At 30.5% G+C, this 23906-nt stretch overlaps 3 protein-coding genes across 3 annotated transcripts; 1 reads left to right on the top strand and 2 right to left on the bottom strand.

Annotated features, from left to right (window-relative positions):
• Window positions 1-4870: 4870 nt before the first annotated feature.
• On the bottom strand, window positions 4871-8565 carry LOC125066372 (39S ribosomal protein L48, mitochondrial). Its single transcript, XM_047674431.1, has 5 exons — window positions 8489-8565; window positions 8307-8420; window positions 8090-8223; window positions 7494-7596; window positions 4871-5151 (listed from the first exon to the last, which is right to left on the bottom strand). Exons 1-5 carry the CDS (start codon window positions 8513-8515, stop codon window positions 4948-4950), a joined length of 582 nt encoding a protein of 193 aa, XP_047530387.1. The 5' UTR covers window positions 8516-8565; the 3' UTR covers window positions 4871-4947.
• A 492-nt stretch (window positions 8566-9057) lies between these two features.
• Window positions 9058-13944, top strand: LOC125066370 (mitochondrial import receptor subunit TOM70). Its single transcript, XM_047674428.1, has 2 exons — window positions 9058-10673; window positions 11670-13944. Exons 1-2 carry the CDS (start codon window positions 9184-9186, stop codon window positions 11821-11823), a joined length of 1644 nt encoding a protein of 547 aa, XP_047530384.1. The 5' UTR covers window positions 9058-9183; the 3' UTR covers window positions 11824-13944.
• Window positions 13945-18761: 4817 nt separating this feature from the next.
• On the bottom strand, window positions 18762-20734 carry LOC125066399. Its single transcript, XM_047674463.1, has 2 exons — window positions 20641-20734; window positions 18762-20566 (listed from the first exon to the last, which is right to left on the bottom strand). The coding sequence occupies exons 1-2, from the start codon at window positions 20732-20734 to the stop codon at window positions 18762-18764; spliced, it is 1899 nt and encodes a 632-aa protein (XP_047530419.1).
• Window positions 20735-23906: the final 3172 nt, after the last annotated feature.

Genomic DNA, 23906 nt, shown 5'->3' with positions numbered 1-23906 from the left:
CTTCTCACGAAATAAAATAGTTTTCCAAAAAAATCCATATATATCTTACGCAAGACGTTAAATAAGATGTATAATTTTAGAATCTTTGATTCATGTGATGATTTAACGAATACATTAATTTAGATATTATACAAAATTATGTACTGTAATTTTACACGTAGTTAATTGAAATTTAGATAAAGTTTCTTGAACATAATCTTCGTTAATAATTGTATAAAGTAGTAAATCATGATTGTGTTTTTGTAGGTATTGACAAGAAATAATATACCAATATAGGATTTTTTATCGGCGAATACATACATAATAATATTAGGGTTTATTTTACAGTCTAGTATATATGTTTATATATTTAGTATATAGGTAGTATTTATATATAATATTCAACATTGTATATGTATATAATAAACATTCTCCCGATGAAACTCTATCGCCAAACAACAAAACATTATTTTGTACTGCTGTGTCTGCAATAAATTTATTCAGATTAATTATAATGCAATGTTTGGGGCGCAATAATGGTCTTCCTAGCGGTTTGCACCTCTTACAATGCGTCACTTTGTGACAGAGACATCTTAAAGCAAGGGCGACGTTGATCAGAGCTTACTACCTTGAAGTGAAAGAATGAAAGCTATTCGTTTTGGATTACTTAATCTAAGTTTAGAAAACATTTGCAAATTTTAATAAAACTCGAGAAAAATCACAGATATTTTAAAGTTTTGAAACAAATGTCAATTACACGTAGTATGTAATTATCATAGTGTCAGATGTTAGTTTATATTTTTCATACATAATATTAGAATTAAAACCCATATAAAATACAGTTTTTATAGACCCTACACAACATTTCGTGTCTATGCTGTTCACTGTTGAAAATTTCAATCGTCATGAGCCAATCTGTAGAACCAAAAACCAACGTCATCCGAATTATGACAAAATCAACTAACATGTAAGATTTAAATTCTGTAGGATATGAGAAAGTTGTTTTAATTCAGATTGCAATATTTGATCTAAACAAACAAATATAGAAAATTAAATAAAAGTTTGAAAAACTGGCAGTGTGACGGTAACGATAGTGTCGATTTTTTACATTTTTCTAAGCTCAATTAAAACAAAAAATTTCATAAATATTTATTTGTCACATGACAATGAAACAAAAATTCATGCAAGAAACACCACTAGGCTTTGCAAAATTTATCTTGTCTACGTAAAATGTTTGTCCAACCCATACACTTACGTAAATTATTAAACATTTTTAATTAAGCCGCATCTTACATTTTGAGACAAAGTTCACATGAAGAAAAAAAAAACCAAATTAACTTGTAAATTGTTTCATTGACCATAACGCATATAGATGATTTAATAATACTCCTCTCAAACATTACTCAACCAAGGTAAGAGGTGCACGGTTACGCAAACTGCGAAATCATAGATTCTGATTCGGATTCGGATATGTGTATCAAGATGTTTCGTTGACTTTTAAATGTCGGTAAAAAGGAGTTGTTTGTAATTAGCACTATGAAACATTACGTTTTGTTGATCGTTAAGTCTAAAAGCGAACGTTAAAAAGATAATCATCTGGCTAAATAAATTTCTGGTAGATAATTGAGACAATTGCATTTCGAAAGTTTTCTTAAACATTTAGTAATGTTAGTTGTTATAAATGTAAACATTATGTAGGTATTCATTTATCGCGAGGTTATTGTAATATTATTATTAAGAAAGATATTATTTTTTCACTAGATATATAAACATCGTCTTGTATGGTAAAGCAAGCTCGTAATTAAATTTCCCATTGCACGTCAAAGGCTACCTCTCTTCATAAGGAAACAGATTAGAGTTCCTGTCACCACACTGCCCCAGTCCGAGTTAATGAAATTGAATGTGGCATTATGTCATCCGGGACATGCATGTCCTCACCAAGATTCCTTGACCATTGAACACGAGATGAATTAAAAAAAAAAAAACAAATTAAGCATAGTTCTTTAAAACGCAATTTAAAATCGGCAAATTTTCGACTAAGGTTAACATTTTATATCGGGTGAGTTATGTCGATTCTTTGTTATAATTGGCAACCATTAGATTGAAGGAATCTTTTTATTATAAATTAAAAAAAAAACGATTGAAAATAAACCATTTAAAAACATATTTTTATTTATATTGTTTGTTTGTTCAGTGTAAATTACTTTAAAATATAAGAGTTGTTAAATGACGATGGGAGTGCCGATAATGGTCAAATCGCGCGCGTCCTGAATATTTATTGCAAATGCGACTTAGTGAATACGAGACTTAGTAATGTAGTGCCGGACCCGGGTCATGGATAGATTTTAGATAAATAATTAAGCGGCGGCACCTGTTGCAATACATGGACGTAGTCATTGAGTGTAGTGTGAACTCTTCCCACACTAAAGCAAATATATGTAAGTACTACGAAACAGTTTGCATCAAATGTTTTATGCTTTGATCGATCAAACAAAATAAAAAATAAAACCTTTAATCTATGTTATTTATTTTAAATAATTTCTAAGGATTTGACCATATGATTTGAAAAAGTCTAATCACTAGACTTTTTTTTATTTAGATGAATAGGATACTGCCTGTTGAGAAAAATTACGTGCCTGGTAATTATTACCACAATAATAAAATATATAATCATCTTAGTTCAAATCGTAGGTCCACGTTACAGATAAAATAATATTTAGTAATAAATTATGATAATCTATGTAGCCTTATATTTAATAAACAAATTATATTTTGTATATTAATTTAAGAGTTTTTTTATCCTATTTGTTGTCAATATACAAACCGCAAACAAAATTTAATTTATAAATTCAGGAACTGAATATTAGTATTTCGATGCGGAAAGTAAGTTAGGCTAGTTCAACGATTATGTCATTTTTATATTCAATTATCTTCGTAAGTGTGTAACTTTTGTTTGTGTTGTGATTTGAAACGTGATTTTTTATTAAACATTAACATTTATTTATATGATACATAAAATAAATGAATTACAGATGTGAAGTATAATGACCATGAACGTGTTTTTCAAAAGTAAATTCATATTTTTAACTCTCGTTGTTGGTTGGGAAATACTTATAGGCAGAATAAAGTATTCCATTAGAACAAAGGATCGAGTATACAGAATAGAAAAAAACTTGATTAGGTAGCAACATTTTACATGTTTAATGGCTGAATTAAAGCTTTACTCCATTTTGAAAACAAAAAAGCCCTTCCTTTTTAAGTATTGGAATTATATTAAGTCGGGTTGGTGGATACATATGTGGATTTTTTTTATCCGACGCATGGAGGTTTCAATCACATTTATTTTCTTCACCTCATCGGCATGTGACTCGGATGAATTATAAAATAAATAAGCACATGTAAATTCTGTGGTGCCTTAGATCGCGTTTGAACCCGCAATCTTCGGTTAAGAACCATGTTTCACTGGACCATCTCGGTTTTCGCTGACATGGCTTATATTTATTTACAAACATGAAATTTATCTAGAATCAACTGCGGGCTTAGGTTCAATAATTATAGCAAAACATAATAAGACAGTGAGTGCGTAATATTTAGTGATAGAGTACTTAACGTTATCATTTTCAGGCTATTTGAAAGCATTCGATCCAGATCGATGTTGCAAGTTAGAAGGCGGTTATTTCGATGTAGGGAAAGGATTGTCGACCCACTTGTTACAGCAATGGATATCGTATTAGGTTGCGTTAATTCAATACGAACCGTTCTCGTTTTGTTTTATAATTTTGTTGACATTTAGATGAACTTTAGATTGATGGAGAATATACATAACTACAGGTGAGTACACGAACGTATTTAGAACAAAATATTAAAACTTTTTTACATATCAATATAATAGCAACGCCTAAAGCCATATATACCAAAATTATCTATTTCAATAATTCTTAAAATAAAAAAACTCGTTTTGCTTAGTTTTCCAAAAAAAATATTGAAAAATATTTTTCAAACAGCTAGTTTTATGATTTATGGTTTCGGATACCGCTTTTTCTGCGAACAATAGGCTCTATAGTATACTATAGACTTTTTCAATGGAAGTGGAAATAAAGATAAACCAATACGTAAATCTAACGTTTGTTTATCTTTATTTCTACTTCGATTGGAATAGGCTATACGTAAACTATCTCGTGGTACAGAATTACAGATATAGCGAGGCTAAGATACTTCGATCTGTAGTATTTATTTTAACTTATATATTTAATATATAATGAACTTCAGAAGAAGGAGGATTCAATTATATATTTTAGTTATTTTAACCAACCTTATTTAAATTAAAAAGAAACCTTAGTGTCTTTAATTGTATTTATTTATTAAAACATAATTAAGTTACCATTTATAATTACACTACCAGTGAAGATGAAAGTTTAGGGTAGATAATCTTTTTTTTTTTGTAGAATTTGCGTGTCTTACATTAGTTGGACTTTAAATTTGAAGGCTAAATGTGATGGGTAAATTCAAGAAATTTTAAACACCGTAAAATTTACGGTAACTATGAATATGAGATAATCGATTTTAATATTTTTCTTAAAGTTATTATTTTTTTATATACTTATTAACTGTGTGTATATCCAATATATTATAATTATGTTACTAATTATTATTATTATTATACGTATGTCACTTTATGTTCTATATAATTGAAAATAGAACCTATAGAAATAATATATTAGCACCACGATGCTTTATATCGATTGGCTTGGCTATAGTAGTTTAGTGTAGGCTGATTATACACGCAGACGCAGTTACACGCACTTAAACACAGAAATTGACAAGCGGCGATTCGAATAAGAGCTGATAACCTAAGAGAGAGAGACTAGTGTTGTATAATGAAAAAAACAAATGCAGTAAAATCTTTAATATTTTTATTTAGATTCTAAATGACTACTTACAAAACAATAATAAATAACTTTTAAGTAACTATTTTTTCTTTTTCTTTTCAGGGCGGCTACCTCCCATAACATCTAATTGTTGTTTAAGTTCAATCAATTCATTGTCGGGGACGTATCGTACTTCCTCGTGTTCCGGTGCGTGCTCGTGTACACTTAGCGTACATCCTTCAGGGAGTAAGGCACGTGATACTCGAAGCAGTGTACCGAGCGCCCACGCAGGAACATCTACTACCTGAAAAGTGTATCTATGATTTAATAAAATGATAGAGTATGTTTGATTTGTTAATCAGTAAATAAGTGTAATGCTTGTATATTGAATAAAGGATTTTCATTTGGTTTTATTTGTGCAATTGACTAAATAAATCATTAAGAAAAACTCAGTAGATTTTCTATTTGCGGCGTTTGGTACAGTTGTTTTAGAAATTTTCGAATAATAATGAAAGTAAACAAAACAAACGCCTTTATGAGATATAGATTTACTAGCTTCTTAAGATTATTAAATTTTGATGGTCGGTTTTTACATAACTAGCTACCCGTTCCGACTGTACTGTACTGTCACGTCGTACAGGTATTATAAAACAATAAGTATCAAGTCAAGTGATCTCTCCGCCTGCAATATCCTATACACATATTTTAAAACTACTGGTACATAGGTGCCACAATTACAACATTAACAGCCTGTAAATTTCCCACTGCTGGGCTAAGGCCTACTCTCCCTTTGAGGAAAAGGTTTGGAGCATATTCCACCACGCTGCTCCAATGCGGGTTGGTGGAATACACATGTGGCAGAATTTCGTTGAAATTAGACACATGCAGGTTTCCTCACGATGTTTTCCTTCACCGCCGAGCACGAGATGAATTATAAACACAAATTAAGCACATAAAAATTCAGTGGTGCCTGCCTGGGTTTGAACCCGAAATCATCGGTTAAGATGCACGCGTTCTAACCACTGGGCCATCTCGGCTAAACACCCCCCGCCCCCCCAAAATAACCCCAAATGTCGTAATACAATAGCAATACATTTAAATAACCACAAATGAACTTGGTGTAATTAGACCAATATATGCAAAAATTACCAAAAGTCATATAAAATCTTAGGTTAGTATTCCATCGGGTGGAATGTTATACGAACGTCAAAGTAATAACTACTCTGCGAAATGCTCTGGTTAGAACTCAACTTATGAGTAAAATGCCGTAATAAGGAAGCTGAATATTGTTTATGGTGGAATGTAAACAATATTAATTCGTCCATTACTTAAGTGTCCTGAAAATCGTAGGGATTCTCCAAATAATAAAATAATGATCGTAATCCCTTTCTAGCTAAACCTATCTATATATTAAAACTAGGGGAACATATCATTAGTATATTTGTATGGCTATATTTGTAGTAATGAGACCGAAACTAGAAGCAGAGCCGTCTCAAGCTATGCTGGGGCCCTTGGGCACCCATGAATTATAGGCCCTTTTTGGTAGATATTTGCCAATAATTTGTAAGTATAGTTTCTAATAAACAATCTTATGGCTATTTTATAGCCTTTTTTGATAAATATTTTAGCTATTTCTTACAAATATATCACGTTTGAATACATACATCAACATGATCATAAACATGTGAAAGAAATTGTTGGTTCTTCGGGCCCTCTCAGCATGGGGGCCCTGGGCACGTGCCCTATGGTAGAGACGGTAATGACTAGAAGTTTGACTAAGCTTACTCTTCAATTGTGAAGGTAAAAAATTAGAATGAAATGATGTATAAAATTACTGTAAGAGTTTTTGATAAAAAGATTACTGGCACAGCAGTATGAATAAATGTTTGTTAGAATTAAATGGAATGGAAAATTGCTTATGACATCTTAATGACATGTATGAGTAAATAAGAAAGAAATAAATAAAAAACCTGAAGGTAGGAAAAGATAGAATCTTAGGACTGTTGATGATTATTACAATGAGTGGCAGGAAGTAATTATGCCAACACAAATAGCTGAGCATATTTGAGTGAAAGGATCCCATAGCAATGACCATTTAAAGATTAAGATATATAAATAAAATAGATCGTCACATGAAGGTATTCAAGTGAAGGATAACCAGTTGAAATGTGAAATAGCAATAATTAATTAGTAGTGAAAGAAAAGTTTGTTCTAGCCTGTCCACTGAACAGAGGTCCAAATTCCCAATCGCATCAAATTGTAATTATATAAAAATTACTAAATCTCCGTTCTACGATAGTCAAACAAACTATAAAAAATATTTTCATAATTAAAGAGCAAAAAATGCATTGAATAAATATTAAAATAAATCAGCTTAAACAAAGAAGAAACCACATAATCATGAATGGTTAAATTGATTTTCCCAGTTTTGCTATCTGTTTTTGCTCCCAATGCTTCTTCTAGTCTAAAGTTGTAAATATATTTAAGTTTATATAATTGTTCTCTTTTCATTCTATTCCTCTGTTAAGTAAAATTTTTATAATATATGATTATAGCAATCCTGCGACGCCTTACAAGTTAAATCAAATTTTACAATAAACTTCTGTTATACAGTTGAGTACAAATAAACCATTAAATTTTATATACCTGTACATTTCTTTCATATATCTTGAGGTGATAATCGGATTCAACAGCTGTGCTTCCTGGCTTAAATCTTTGTACATTTAACTGTTGTGCTGGTGTCGCCCAACTATAAAAAAAACCACAGTATTAAGAATCTAGAATCTAAATCTAGTATATGAAACTTCCTTTGCCAATATGCATTATTCATTTGATGACAATTTGTTTTATGTACATTCTATGATATTCTTAACAATAATAAACTTTTAATTTAAAAGACAGTATGGGTTTAGCATAAATTAAGTGCAGGCAGGAATTTACGAAACAAGTATTTACCTCTCTATTAAAAAATTTTTAATTAAATTAATTTGTAGATATTAAGTTTTCTTATGAAAAGTGTATTATATATTATAAAAATATACATAATTTTATAATTTTTACTATGCACCTCCTTCAATTCTTTCCAACAGTCGTTAATAAGTTTCGTTCAATACAATGTGTAATGTGTAGCATTATTTTTAAAGTTAGTTTTACTATACTAAATTAACTTAATTACAAGTCTTTTAATAAAAAAGTACTTTACAGATTCTAGAATAAAATATTTTTAAAATAATAAAAATAACCTTTCCTCAACTTGGATTCCCATCACTTCGGCATATCTGTGTATTTCCTTCTGGCAAGATTCAAGCAATACAAAATCATAGCCTTTTATTTGTAAGTTTAGGCAATCGTAAATAGGTTCATCTGGCTGCATACTCTGAAATTTGTATGAAAATATGTTATGTGTTATATGTTATATTTTAAGTAATTTTTATCCCTTACCAGAACAAATGTACTTACAATTAGATAGTCTGGCTCATATAAATCACCTTTGTATCGTCGCTCTTGTCTTTGTAAGGGAGTAATGGGAAAACTGAGAATTTTCTTTGAGCCTAAGTTACGATTTAATTTGACCTGAAAATTACTGACTTAAATAACTGTTTTTTATTATGAACCTGCATGAATTATTTTAAAAAACATACCAAATTAATAAATTTCCTTGAAAACATTGTGTATTTTTTAAAGTAAGTAATTATATTATTATCTATTTAATAAAATCTAAATATACGTTTTATTTTTGAATATTATATTTATTTAAATAATATGCAACATTTTGGTTATGTTTATGACAGATACTCATATCCTTATTCTCTTAAAACTAAAGACAGTAATAGAGATGTACCATATACGCTCAGAATTATAAGTTTGTAAAATAATTGATAAATTATCGATCAATGAAATCCACAGATGCAATTAATGAAAACTTAATTAACAAGTATCTTGTATTTCTGTAATACACACGTTAACACAATTTATGTTTTTACTTATACATATTACATTACTGGTCAATTGTTTTTTTTATTAAGCTTTATAAACTTTTTCGTTCATTTACTAATGCCTAGTTAATTTTTAAGGAAAGCTCGATTTTTTTTCTATTTTAATTTATACACTAAAAATAATTAAAGTACATATATTGATAGTGTGTAATCTCATATGTCTTATCGGAATTTCGATTGTTTTTTATCTACTGTTAAATGTTAATGTCAGAGCTTCAATAAAAAGGTTATAAAATAGAAACTAGGAAGGAGCTTAGTAAAATCATAGTGTTCAATAGTCATTTAATTTTTCGGAAAAGTAATAAATGGTGAATCCTTAATAAAAGGATTCGATTAAGAGGATGGCGTCGACGGGTAGTACTCCTTTCCCTAAGTGGCAACTGGCCATCCTACTCGGGGCTCCTTTAGCTATCGGTTTAGGTTACCTTTATCTAAGAAATAGATTAGAAGATCCCGAGAAGAAGAAAATTGCCGAGTTAAAAGCAAAGACAACTATTTCGTTAGATAATGAAGACAATGCAAAAGCTACCGAAAGTGCTATTGACCGTGCAATGAAGTTGAAGGGAGCCGGAAATCGAGCTTTTCATGCAGGTGAATACGATAAAGCTATTGCTCTTTATAACGAAGCTATCGAGGCTTGTCCTCCCGACCGCCCCGTTGATTTAGCTACTTTCTATCAAAATCGTTCTGCTTGCTATGAAAAACGAGAAATGTGGGAACAGGTCAAAGAAGATTGTACCTTTGCACTTAAACTGAACGAAAAATATGTCAAAGCCTTTCTTAGACGATCACGAGCGGCTGAGAAGAGTGGCGATCTTGTGCTTGCATTAGAAGACGTAACATCTGCTTGTATATTGGAAAAATTCCAAGTACAGAGTTCTCTGGTTAATGCTGACCGTATACTTAAAGCTCTTGGCAGACAACATGCTCGGGAAGCTCTTGCTAAAAGACGCCCAGTCATGCCATCCAAACATTTCATTAAAACATACTTTTCTGCTTTCTCTGAAGACCCTATCTGCAAAATTAATTTAGATGACAGTGCATTGAATGGCTTTGCAAAGGCAAGGCATGCTCTTGATGGTCAGGATTACGAATCAGTGGTAGCAGCTTGTACTGAGGAACTGGAATCAGATGGGAAGTACACATATGAGGCATTGCTTTTACGAGCAACATTTTACCTTCTGCTTGGTAGACATGATGAAGCTCAGGCTGATCTTGCCAAAGTTATTGATAGTGATGCATCACTAAAAGTTAAAGTTAATGCCCTCATTAAGCGTGCATCTCTATTTACACAATTGGAAAATACAGAGCGTTGCTTGGAAGACTTTGCAAATGCAGCAAAATTAGATCCCAATAACTCGGATATATATCACCATCGTGGTCAAGTATATCTTCTCTTAGAAAGAATGGATGAGGCAACTGCAGAGTTTGCTAAGGCAGTGGAACTGAACCCTGATTTCTCGATTGCTTATATTCAGAAGTGTTATGCCGATTACAGACATGCGCAGTTGCACAAAAACATTGGAGCCTTGACTCAAGTGAGAGCTGATTTTGAAAAAGCACTCGAAAGATTCCCAAGGTGTGCTGAGGTGTACATTTTATATGCTCAAGTGTTGTCAGATCAACAAGAATGGGGACGCGCAGAAGCTCTATTTGAATCTGCACTGGCGGTTGACCCTAATAATGCCACACTTTATGTTCACAAAGGTCTTGTACAATTACAAAAAAGCACAGATTTTGACAAAGCTGTCAAGTTAATTAATAAAGCAATTGAAATAGATGACAAATGTGACTTTGCGTATGAGACACTGGGCACAATTGAAGTTCAAAGGTAAGATATCTTGAAATATACATATCTATATATTTATTATTGATATTTTTATACATTGTTTTAAAAAAAATGTGAGATTCTTTTAACCTTGAGATTTTGGTTGAGGTAATAAGATAAAGGTTATCACATTATGATATTTCTTTCGGCTATCAATTACATGATGACTTTATCTTGTATGGCCTCAATCAATACAAAAATAGTTATCTCTCTACAAATCATGAATGATGTCACTGGTTCTCTAACAATAACTTAGAACCAAAATACAATTACAATTGAAAACAATTACATAACACTAACAGTACAGAAATAAAGTCACTTTTCTCACCTAAAAATATATTAAAAAGAGGTATTTTTAGATCCTAAAATCTATATTTAAAGAAATATAATAAATTTTACTATATATCTGTAAATGAAAGATTTTAGGTTATTTAAATTAATATATTTAATAAATAAGATTGTAAAATTAGGTTATAATTATGTTTGAATTACTGTAATCACTGCTTACTTGCAAGATAAGCAATAAGCATGTCTTTATCTGTTGTATATTTGTGTCATTGTTGTCATCGAGTCAATAAATATGTATCAATGCAACATGAATTTGTATAAAGTACTAAAATTATGTAATTTGAAAAGATTCCTTGCAAGAAAGACAATGATTACAATGAGTGAATGATTAGGAAATTAGGAATATTGAAATTATTCACATTTAGTTACTGTATTTGACATCAACGCCATCTATTGATTAGTATAAAAAAAAAGTTTTAAAAGTATTAAATTAACTTAGATGATATAAAAATGTTCTTAAAAAATTCTATAAATATTATATTATATTTTTTTCTTCTTAATTTATAAAATTTTCTTATAATATATTTCTAAACTTTACTAAGAAACAGTACTTAATACTTCAGTACAATAGAATATACAATACATATGATCTAATAATCACGAATAAAGTATTTAAATTGTGACTTTAAAAACAAGTATTTATTTTTCCAGAGGAAACTTGAGGAGATCTTTGGAGCTTTTCGAAAAGGCAATCGCATTAGCCAAAACTGAACAAGAGATGACTCACTTGTTCTCATTAAAAGATGCTGCAGCTGCACAACTGAAAGTCTCGGAGCGTTGGGGACTTGATTGGACTGTCAGTTAGACCTTACTTTGGTTTCACTTCAATTACACAACGAGAATAAAATCCTGTATAAATATGATACATTAATATGTTTCGAAAATACTTCTTATTTTAAATTTGCATTAAATTTCATATTATATTTAAAGAAATATATTTTTTTGTTTGCAACACAATTAGACTCCACCATATGAAAAATATAAAATGTTTATAAATAAATGTTAACCATTAGCCATGTCTAAATGTACAAACTGCAGTTGAATTTAGTTAATAGTTCAGTATAAGTCATTTACTTATAAATGTTTCGTCGGTATCACTTAATTATATTGGAATCTAAAGTCTCGTTGTGAAATAATTGTGTGCAGTCTTGTTGTAAAGCATTAAGCCGTTGCCAACTCGTCGCTCTGAAATTCCATGCTAAAACACATGCCTCCCCGTACAGATAAACATTATAATTAGTATTTAAGTACATCTGATATTGTGACTTTGCTTATAGCATAGAAATTTTTAGGTGTTTTGTGTACATATTATGAATGTTTGTATCTAATTGTGGTTTTAAAATCTGTTATGAGAGTTCTGATCGTCCTCATACAGACTGAAAATATTTATTTAATAATTGGTCGTTACCTAAATCCTTTTACTATTTTCATTGAATATTTGTAATATTCTATGTGATTTAAATGTATAGTTAGTATACTTGTGTCATTTTATTTTATAAATTAAAAGTACTTATATAATATTGAAAAGGATAAAATGATAAGATACATAAAATAAATATACATAAGTGTTAAATTTCTTTGCAGACTTTGTATTGAAGTCCTGGATCATTTTATCTTCATTATTACCTGAGTAATTGAGGTACTGCTTTTAATAGTCTCTATGCATGTATAGTTTTTTAGCAAGGCAAACAAATATTTATTAACAATTTCCAAGTCTTTGCATTCAAGTATTTTATAGCAAGATAGTCTTGAATTGTTTATATTTGTATATTCTATTGCACAATGCAATAAGCATTTTAATTACAATTTTATAATAAACAGTACACATTTGGCCTAATTCCATTACTTGAGTCTTGCATTTAACACTGCCAATTCATTGTATGCTTGTGAATATCACTTATGATGTCTAATTACCCAAATTTATATTGATTTTTCCATATTCAATGATTGATATTTATCATAAATGAACAAATATAATATTACTTTTAGTATGGATATACTTATTTTATTTTATTTATTGATAAATGCTGCACAGTCCTTAAAGAGTTTCAGTTAGTCTATTTATATATTTCTGGTTTTTATACATTTTCTATAATACACATATAATCATTACAAACTGAAACTTAACTATAATTTAATGATATAAAAAGAAGGTAAATTATATTAAAAAAATACACATTCTAGTTTATTTGTGCGTTGCTAATTATTTCGTAAAAAATTGCAATACTATGTATAGTTTAACACGATGCATTTTGATCTATTCTTACGAATTGTCTGCAACATCACATAAAGTGGCGGTATACGGTATGATATTCATGTCTGCGCATATAGTTTTTACTAATCCGTCGGTAGATAAGACTTGTAAGGTCGACAAAAATTTGTACTAATGTGTGGAGCTGGCTTTATTATTATTTTTAACAAAAGTTATTTAGCATAGTATTCTATTGCCATTGTATTGTGTTAGAAAAAATAAATAAAAAGACGTTTGGATATACGTTCTTTAACATGTATACATAAGAATTATTGCTTTTATCCATTGTGTATATTGTTGAACAATGTTTATGTCAAAATTGTATTTATATTTAGTTATTGGGGCCAAGTCTGAGTAAATCAAACTTAGAGATCTCGAAAATTGCAGTTATTTGTGAGATGTGTTAAAGCGATGAGTTGAGACGAACGGTAGTGCGATTACATGAGCCGGGTGCATCCAGTATTAGCGGTTACTATTGTAAAACAAAATATATCCTAGAGAGTTGGCAAGGAAGCTGTTAGATCACATAGGGACTTGATTTGGATGCATCTTGAATTTATCAGTTAGATTGTGAATTTAGAATGTATAGATTTCAAAAAATGGTTCTACTAAAATTGTTACCTCACCGATAGTGAATAGTTATCAATTTATGAAAACTTCAAAATAAAAAATTAAACAAAACTTGTTTCTTATTATTTAAAAAAGGGGCACTATTCTGACACATGTATGCTCATATTCTGCGTACAAGAATTGTTCATTTGATTGAAACATTGTACAGTGTTGTTCGTGACACTTGGATGTTTTCTCCTTTATTATCAATAATTAACAATAGGTGGCGGGTAAGTCGTATTAGAAATTGCTTACAGAGACATTGAAAAGAGGCAATACAAGAAATGCCAGAATACAGCTGTTATGATAATATAAGTGTATTTGGACATAGACACTTATATTATCTACTTTTTGTGATTCAGTGCGCTAGAAAACTATCTATGTAAGAGTCTCTACATAGTAGTTTACAAGACAATAACCTAATAGTGTTACAAAACAATAGCTATCCCAAATAAAAAATATAGCTTTTTAATGTTTGCCTGACTACCGAATGTCCTTGCATTTAGTATTTCCATCAATGCACTTGCATTTAGCCTTATGTATGAATACTTGCGCTTGCGTACCCGCTTGTACATATTATATTCCCTGAGATAAATATGCCATGGTGGCTGAAATTCCGTCTGATGATTTAGGATTTATTGTTGTTTGGGAAAGTGAACGTGTTTTGTTATATTTAACACAATAAACTACACATATAATACCTATTCGGTCACTGAAGAATATTTATGATAATTTCAATTATTCGTTTAAAAAAAGTATCTAGTAGGTCATGAAATCATGTATTATTTCATTATGTCTTAATTTATTGCTTATTGAAAATAGTTTTGGTTTGTTGTGTTACAATGGTACGTTCAACAATACGATTTACGGCGAGGATCCTCTTCATAGAACTTTATTTAATACGGACATAAAAAGATTAGCGCGATTGCGTTGTTCTTTAACAATTATGTGTAGTGGTAATTAATTTTATTTATAAAACCTATGAGTTTTAAACATTTCTTACTTATTACGAAAGTAGGCCAAAGGAGAAATGTATACTGAGTTGAATAGGAAGTATTCATAGTAATTAGTATTTAGTTGATAATTTTCATTATATTTAGACACTTGTCAAGTTTTGACAAATTCAAATATAAAAAAGTTATTTTATATACACTATATGAATTATACAATTTTTACATTATTGGGCTTATATTCTTCCAACAAAACAAAACACACTTCCAAATGAGTATAAATGTTCTTTACAACGTGCCAAGTTTCCTGATTTTGCTTTATTTCGTGGACATTTCATCTTGTTTTCTTTGTTACAACTGTTCATCCACTCATCGCAGCTGGAATCAATGCGGCGGAGCTTTTGCCAAGCCACCCGTTATATTCAATAACAGCCGTCATTCTCTGATCAACTGCACCGGAGGTTTTGTTTTTTTTTTTAAACATTAGATCACAAAATTTAATTTATATAGCTAAAAATTAATAAGTAAGTACAATAATTAAATTAATAAGTAACTAAATAAAGTATGTCAAAGTTGTTGCACTTATTTTAAATGTTTTTTTTTATTTATATACAAGGCTTCCATTATTGATCGTGTAATAAATTCAGTTTATATCTAGAATCTGATATATTTTGAAACAATAAATATACTTTATAATTCATATAGATCTATGATATATCCCGTAAGCGAATGTAATAATTAAACTTTATTATTTATGTACAAACTTTAGACTGAGAGCCAGTGATCGGTAGACTTACGGTATAGTAGCAAGCTCCATATTTCTGCCAGGTATACTGCTTCACCTGCTGTTGGTGAAATGGAGGTTCACTATTCCCATCGAGGGTTCCTTTGAGCGTGCCATGGAGTCGAAAAGCATAAAAATTGACTTTCAAAACATGATCGCAGCAAGTCTGCCCTTTTGATATCTTAAAATATATAGAAAACTTCAATGGCAGACATTTACTCCGGTTCCTTCTATATTTTTTATAATTTCAAAGCTACTTAAATTTGACAAAAATTTACGTTATTTCAGCAAGGCTATATATTCCGTTTTTGTTTTTTTTTCCATTTTGCATGTACCTACAATAATAATTATATTTTAGTTATTTGAAACAGCCTGGAGGCGATCATTTAATTCCCAAAATAGTTATCAGTAATAGAAAATATCTTATTAAGTATCTGAAATTCTTTGTTCAGAAAATTCGATGTGTTTTGTGCGATCATGGGCAACCCGCGCCAAGCATTACTGGATAGTACAGAGAGGTTGTTATGAAATCGGCTCGGACGATCCTTTTCCAAGAGCAATGACAACACCGACGAGAGCTATGACTTGTAGATACGAACGGTAAGCAAAGTTGTTACATGAACAATACACAATATACAATAAAGTTTGCGTTGTTATAAACTATAGATACATATTTTCGAAATCTTTAGTAATTTTTTTTTTTTGTACGATTGTCATTCATGTATGCGTGATAAATGTTCTTGGCCAATAAAATATTTAATTTTTTCTTTCAATATGTCGGTCTTTAATAAATTACTAGACTAGTAAACTTAGTTTTCATTTTAACTTTACATTTAAAAGTTCATGTAATCGTCCCGATGGGGACAAAAGAAAATAATTTTACTTTTAGGCAAATTATAAAAGTAGATTACCCAAGTAAAGATTTCCAATAGAAAGTTTGGCTAAACTAAATCGTATTAAATGATTAATATAAGAATATTATATAAATATTACGTAGACAAATATTCAGCCACATATTTATTCGAATTTGATGATAATTTTAACAACCCTGTTGGTTTAGTGGCTAACTTATAAGACTTCATACCTAAAGGACATGGATTCAACCAGATTTGATTTGCATTGCAATAAAAAATTACAACTTTTTCTATGGATAAAAAATCTGAATAGCAGTCCGATAATTGGAAGATTGTAATGTATTTCAACTCATGTCGAACTTTTTCCGATGCTGTCAGATTTGATGCCCCATCGGATATGAGAGTGCGGGAAAATAGGTATATTGCACAATGCACAGATTTTTGCGACCACAAATATAAAAAAAAACACAATATAATTATAGTTTTTAAATAATTTATTTATTTTACCATAAAATTATTAAAGTACGAGTACATTTTTTAAATTAATTTCAGACTTCCCGAAGCAGAATATAAAGTGTGTTTTTGTAATGCCAATTGGTGTAATGCAGCATCTTTATACAAAAACCCTTGTAAATACAATACATTTTCGTTATTGTCATTCTTATATGTCTTGTCTCTTGTTTTATGATTGTTTAAAATAGTTTACAATATCATGTTATTTTTTATATAAATATATGCACGCCAGGGCCGGACTTAAGGCTGGATATAGAATAAAGATTTAAAGATAAAGATTTTTTTTTAATTTCGCAATTCAGAGCAGTAAACCATTTTAACATAGCATTATAGTAGAGCTTATCTTGTAGTTTATAAACGAAACAGTTTATTTAAATTGTTTCAATAAATTAATTAAATTAAAAAATAACGCTGATCAATGTAAATTAAATGTTTTTGGCAAACTTATAATCACGTATTCATAAATGAGTTTATTTAAAAAAATAATTAGGGTCTGGGGTCTTCGGAGCTCTAAATCTGGCCCTGGGTGCAAGCGCATAGTATGCATTTACAATCTCGTAAAGGGACTACGGAAGTAATGAACTGTTTGTTATTCTTGATTTTCTATGAGCAGTGTGGATTGCAATAAACGTTGACTTTATAGGTTTATAAACAGCTTTCACTTTATCTTAGTTGCCTGTGTCTTTCTACGAAAAGGATGGTAAGAAATGTGTGTGTTAGTGGGCCGCGTCCGCTGCGCCGCATACATCTTTTTTGTAGACACATGTCAATCTAAACCTACATACTTTTATCGTATTCCAAAACATTATATAATTTTATAATCATATTTTTGAGACTGAAAACTTAGTATATAATGTCGACATTGTTTAATTCGATATAAATTCCAATATTTTCCTAAATATAACTCTTTAAATAAATAGTTATTGTTTTTATTTTTAATCTTCTTATAACGATAAGTGGCGTCGTCTATCGCACCAGAAGTTTCTTTGTTCTACTTTAACATAAAGAAACAAAAAAATGTTTTCTTTTTCTATATTATTAATTAAATAAATATTTAATTAGCAGCCACCTAATTATGTTATCTTCATAGCGGTGGGAGAAAGTGATAAAAAAATTATAACAAAATATTCCCGACAATTGCGTAATTCAAAGAAGAAATTCATAAGTGATAGAAAATGTTTCGTATGTCAATATGGCTATGGAGTCAATGTTTTTCATACTAAATCAATGATCGTCTGAATATAGGTTTTACTAAATTCCAATATTCGGTTTATTATTCGGCGTAAATTTTACTAAAAAATAATTCGATAGGACTTTTTGGTAGCGCAAGCTTGCATAAAAAGTGAACTTGCCGATTACTGAACATAAAACGTATACTCAGCATAATCCTGATTTATTCCAAAATATCTATGGATTGTTTGAGCTAATTATAATTAAACGGACATAATATAATTATAACATAAATAATTACATCTATTAAAGGAAGATTTCCTATTTTTTTAAATCAAGATTAAATTTTGCTTCCTTTTATAGGTTTCAGTTACACAATTTCAGAAGTGCAAGCGTATCGTAATGTATTTGAGGTAACTACATTATTTATTAATAATCAGAAGTAATATTTGGCATGACGCTACACAATGACACTAAAAACTTAGAATTTAGTAATTTTGACCAATAATTGTTTATTAATTCTTCCTTCCTTCCTTCCTTCCTCCTGTTCCTTGTTATGGATGTCATATCAAGATGAGCCCAATTTACTATAATTCGTTATATTTTGTGATATTAATTTAGCATTTCATTTCTACTGTTAAATAATTTATAAGCGACATTTACTAAGTCTTCACCCAAGAAATGCTTCAGACCGATTTCCCTTTTATTTCTCTTTTCTTCTTCTCTTTTACTTGAGTAATTATTTTCATCATTATCTACGATTCCCTTTCTGTATATTTCTATTGGTACGTCACTGCCATCACTTACATCGTATTTTATACCTAAATCCGCTTCCTGAATTTCTATTGAGCCAAATCCAGTATCCACGAGTGACTTTAAATTTTGTGCTCTACTTTCTCTAAGTGTTCGTTTTTCTGTAATCTTTGTGTGTTTTTCTTTAAGGGGATGTAAATGTTTAACTTCATTCGTTTCATTAGGATTCGGTATTTCATTTTTAGCCGCACCATTGTCTGGTTTTGGTTTGGATCCATAAGTTTTAACTTTAGAATGTCCTTGTATAATAAGATACGTAGGTATAGATGGTGTTTCAGTTGTAGATTTTATATCTTGAGATGTCTTCGAGGTAGTCGTAATTGGTGTAGTAAAACGCATATGCAAGTAAGGGTCGTGTGTATGTGTTATCGGTTTTTCATGTAAGAGACTGTTTAAAATATGAGAATTTATTTGAAATTGTTGTCTTGAAGGTGCTGTAGAACTTTCAGGGGTTTTTATTGGTGGAGGAGGTTGCATGGTCTGCATTATTTCTAAACTAACAGAATCTTCAGTTGGTGGCTTTTTAAAAATATGTATAGCATCTGATGCATGAGCGTACAAATTATCTTCAGGTCTATTAGGATCTGTAATCATAGGCATTGATATCATCGAACCTAACATATCAATTATATTGGGTTTTGGTGCTGATAATGGTGCCGGTGTGGACTGAGAAAAACGGGTTATAACATTTTCAGTAGTAGTTTCAAATTCAAGATTTTGAATTTCAGTAGATGTTTCTGTTGTGGTTTCTATAGACGACCATGTATCTTGCGTGTTTTCAACTGTTGATACCGTTACAGGTAAAGCTGTTGGTAAAAAAGTAGGCATATCTGAAGAGTGAAATGATGTTTGTGGTGGCGGAGGTGCCTCGGACAACATTGGCTTATAATAAGAAAGAGGTTGCTTGGTAAATTCATAGTTATGATTATCTGTGTAAGATATAATATTATGAGCTTCATTAAAGTCTTCAAAAGGTGTTGTAGGGCCCCATCCTGCGTAGTCGCTACTAACAGTATTGTTTGGTAAATTTGTAGTCTTATTATAGTTATTGTACCAGTTTTGTTTTGTTGTAGATGATTGGTAAATAAGATTAGATTCCTGAAGGGCAAACGACGTTAAAATCTCAGGTTTTGGAGTAGATTCTCTGGTCGCTGTAAGTCCATCAAGTAGGATCGGTGGACTTGTAGGTATTGATAATTTTTCTTCAACGTAAAGTGGAGGTTGATGGCTAGGAGGTGGAGGAGGTGGTACAAGTATAGTCATCGGGTAATGGTCACTAAATTTGTAAGAGAAGTCTTCGTATTTAGATGGAAATAAAGGTGGCCGTGGAACCCTTCTGATGGGTGAAAGTGGTCTAGACGCAACACTCGGTTTTCGAGAGGAGACACCTAGTACTAAAACTTCAGATTTCCTTTCCGGGTAATTTTCTGGTTGAGCGTGAACTTCGTCAGCCCAATAATGAACTCTTTCGAGTACTGGAGGCTCATAATCATAAGTAGGATCATTACGTAAAGGATCACCACGTCCTGTCAGTGGTTTCCATTGATCAAAGTCCATACGAGGAGAAAATATCGAAGCGATACCGTTTAAATTGTCTATCGGATCTGTAAACAAATTAGATATTTAACAAATTCGTCAAAATAAGTCTAAATATAAAAATATGTAATCGCTTACTTACTAGATGTGTTTGTTGGATGTTTTGATAGTTTCCCAACACGGCCAGATTCAGCATTAGCAGCAATGAAGAACCAAATCAAGATCTTCAACAACATTCTATGAGTTTTCTGAAAATAACAAATTATATGAATATAATATATTATGTATGATTAGATGAGAAGACGTTTTTTTTGGGTTATGCCAAACTGTGAAAATATACACAAAATTTGAAAGATATAGCACGTTTTGGTGAATTTTTAAGTTTATAAAAAGACTAAATAAATCATCTAGGCAAATTTTAAAATAAAACAGTAGCTACTTAATATATACATATATACTCGTCTCGACTTCATTCGAGTTAAACAAGAAATCAGTCGGACAGTACACACGAACAGATAATTTACTTATATACTAAGATAACTAAATTTTATTTATTTTTAAACGTATCTAAATAAAAGAAATATATTGAGATTAAATTAAAAAGGTATATATTCTTTGAATATTATAACATATATACCAAAAACTTTCATTCATTGCTATCCGAAACGTTAAAAACATAATCTTATATTATTGTTAAGCTAAAAAAAATCATGTTGAGCCTATTAGAAAAAAATATCACGTACAAATTTGTTCTATAGCGCATTCGACGGATAGTTTTATACATGATTTGTTGTTGGAATAATAATATCTATAATGCTTCTTTTGTTCAAAAAGGGCTGACATTTTTTACAAAAAATAATTAAATAAAATTACATACAATATACCAAAATTCTTTGATGAAAAGATAAATCTGGAGCTTTACCATGTGTCCACACATTATCTTTTAATTAACTTATTTTATTTACTTCCAAACCATAATTATTCATACTTCTAAATTAATTAGAATATTAGCATTAATTATGAATATCTTAGCATTAATATATAATGTTAGCATTTTGCTTACCATACTGATTACGGACGCAAGTTAAGGCCTTTTAATATTATATATATTTAGAATTTAATTTTTGGTTTCGTTAGATAGATTGGTAAAGAGCATCATGTGTAAATCAAAATCAAAATATTCTTTATTCAAGTAGGCTTTTACAAGCACTTTTGTATCGTCATTTAACAAACTATTTAAAGTAAAACTACCTTACTATGTAATAAACAATACTTTGTATTAATGTGTTACGAATTAAATATTGAACGAGGAGCATTCTTCATGGTTTGTGATTTGATGGTTGGTGAGTCGCAGACAAATGTTTTGTTTTTTTTTATATAAACAATTTCTAAAATAAATAATCTTAACATTTTGCTTTATTTATATGGTTGTAGAAAAAATATAGCTACATATATTAATTAAACGCAGGTTTTTTTTTAATTAAAAACAAAATACTGGCAGGTACAAAATTGTGTCTGTTTCATGCAATCAGAGCGATGGTGGATTGACAACAATTTTTTTGGCACGCAACGCGCTCGTTAAAATACCAGGCGGCATGGCAGGAAGAAAGACGGGCTAATTTAATATTATAACCATCCTCCTTGATTATGTATGCGAAATACGTGACCTCGATCACTTATTATGGAAAAATGTATTTACCGTGTATAATGATTAAAAAATTGTGTTAACTACCAGCGGGTCCAACACAAAGGGTGATTTTTTGCATCATTAACCGCCAATTTAGTTGCTTACTAAATATAGCTATTGTTATTTTTTAAATTAACGTAACTTATACAATTAATTATTTTATATCATGAAACACAACTTTAATTATTATATCTTAATCATTATAAGACAAATAAACAATAATTATAGATGTATATGTCCGAATGCTGGATAAAGGCCACCTCTTGAGCAGAAGATTTGAAACTTATTCCACGATGCCACTACAATGTAGACCGGTGGAAACAAACGTTGCAAATTTCCAACCGATACGAGGTTACCTCACAATGCTTAGCTTTGTATAATTATCACTATTGAATTCTTAGTCTTGTTTAGTTACTATTAACATTTTGTACTAACTATTATTATTGCAGAGTCCCCCCGTCATAGACCCTACTCTAACATAGCCTTATGGCGTACTGACAATTATTATATAGACTATAAATCTTATCAACCTCTAGCCAATACGAAATAAACTTTAAGCATATTAAACACATGGAATGTGGCGCTTGTGCGAAATCGAATCCCGCAATGGTCTGTGAAGATCCACGTCCTTCTAGGCGACAAATTTGATGAAGTAAATACAAATGATTAGTAGGATAAAAAAATATTTAAACGATTGGTACCCGTATTCAATTAAATGTACGTTACGTTACCCTATTATGAAATAGAAGTATGCAACCAAGACTTTGTACGGATAAACTTTAAAAACTATGACACCTCTATAAAATACCAGCAATTAATAGAATCATCGCCTTGCAAAGGCTTACAGAAGTTGGTAGAGACTCTCGGCCTTAGGAAAGCCTCGATATTCTGATCAGTAGCGCTTGTGTCGGATTGCCACCAAATTGAGTTATTAGAAATCAAAAGTGCGTTATACAAACACTTATGCGTTATAACATCTCCCCTTACCTGACTGAGTTAACTCTGTGGCCTGTGGACGAAATCAATCAGGATAGACTTACTAATATAGACTATCAAAAACGAGTGAATCGTGATTTCTACCTTCGACCGATGCCGCTTCGTGTTTGAGGTGTACAGTTAGTGAGTATTTTTTCAAATAATATTCGATGCATCTCTTAAGTTAATATTTTTTCATTAAAATTAACGTTCAATATAAATCTTATATTTATAAACTTATTACGTGTATGAGTATACGCCTATGTTTTGTGTTATTAATTAAATAAGTTTGCTAGTGGAAATTATGCGAAATGCGACTGGAACGCAGATTACCAGGATACATTTGACGCGACCGCAGTGAAAGCCGCGCGTGCACCGCATCACTAACGTTAGGTTACATGACAGGAATAGGGGTATTCGTTTAGCATCTAATTTGTCTTCTACAAATCGTCCTTTCACTCTTTTGTAATGAAGTCTAGCTATTTTAAATATTTTAATGTTCTAACGCACCCAATGAAAATACTATCGATGTGTCTTCATCATTATGTAATAGCAATTATACCTATTGCATAATGTTCATTGAATTCATTTTTAACTAAGAAGAAAAGAAAATCTCTTTTTTTCTGTTATTGCAACACTAGATCCAATTGTAGATAGTTTGTGTCTACAATTACTAGAAAACTATTTATTATCTATAAACATTTTCCTTCATAATCTATAAATAAACATAGGCTTAAAAGTGCTTA

The sequence above is a fragment of the Vanessa atalanta genome, chromosome 9 (genome assembly GCF_905147765.1).
Source record: "Vanessa atalanta chromosome 9, ilVanAtal1.2, whole genome shotgun sequence".
Classification (NCBI taxonomy): domain Eukaryota; kingdom Metazoa; phylum Arthropoda; class Insecta; order Lepidoptera; family Nymphalidae; genus Vanessa; species Vanessa atalanta.
The sequence above is the reverse complement of the archived record's forward strand: the minus strand, read 5'-3'. Positions and strand labels throughout refer to the sequence as shown.

What these genes read in the sequence shown, in the direction of transcription:
- LOC125066370 (XM_047674428.1), top strand. Translation starts at nt 9,184, where the DNA reads ATGGCGTCGACGGGTAGTACTCCTTTCCCTAAGTGGCAACTGGCCATC. An exon ending in GGCACAATTGAAGTTCAAAG is followed by an intron (nt 10,674 to 11,669) that starts GTAAGATATCTT and finishes TTATTTTTCCAG; the next exon opens with AGGAAACTTGAGGAGATCTT.
- LOC125066399 (XM_047674463.1), bottom strand. Translation starts at nt 20,734, where the DNA reads ATGTTGTTGAAGATCTTGATTTGGTTCTTCATTGCTGCTAATGCTGAA. An exon ending in ACATCCAACAAACACATCTA is followed by an intron (nt 20,567 to 20,640) that starts GTAAGTAAGCGA and finishes ATTTGTTTACAG; the next exon opens with ATCCGATAGACAATTTAAAC.
- LOC125066372 (XM_047674431.1), bottom strand. Translation starts at nt 8,515, where the DNA reads ATGTTTTCAAGGAAATTTATTAATTTG. An exon ending in ATGAGCCAGACTATCTAATT is followed by an intron (nt 8,224 to 8,306) that starts GTAAGTACATTT and finishes TACAAATTTCAG; the next exon opens with AGTATGCAGCCAGATGAACC. An exon ending in GGAATCCAAGTTGAGGAAAG is followed by an intron (nt 7,597 to 8,089) that starts GTTATTTTTATT and finishes TTTTTTTTATAG; the next exon opens with TTGGGCGACACCAGCACAAC.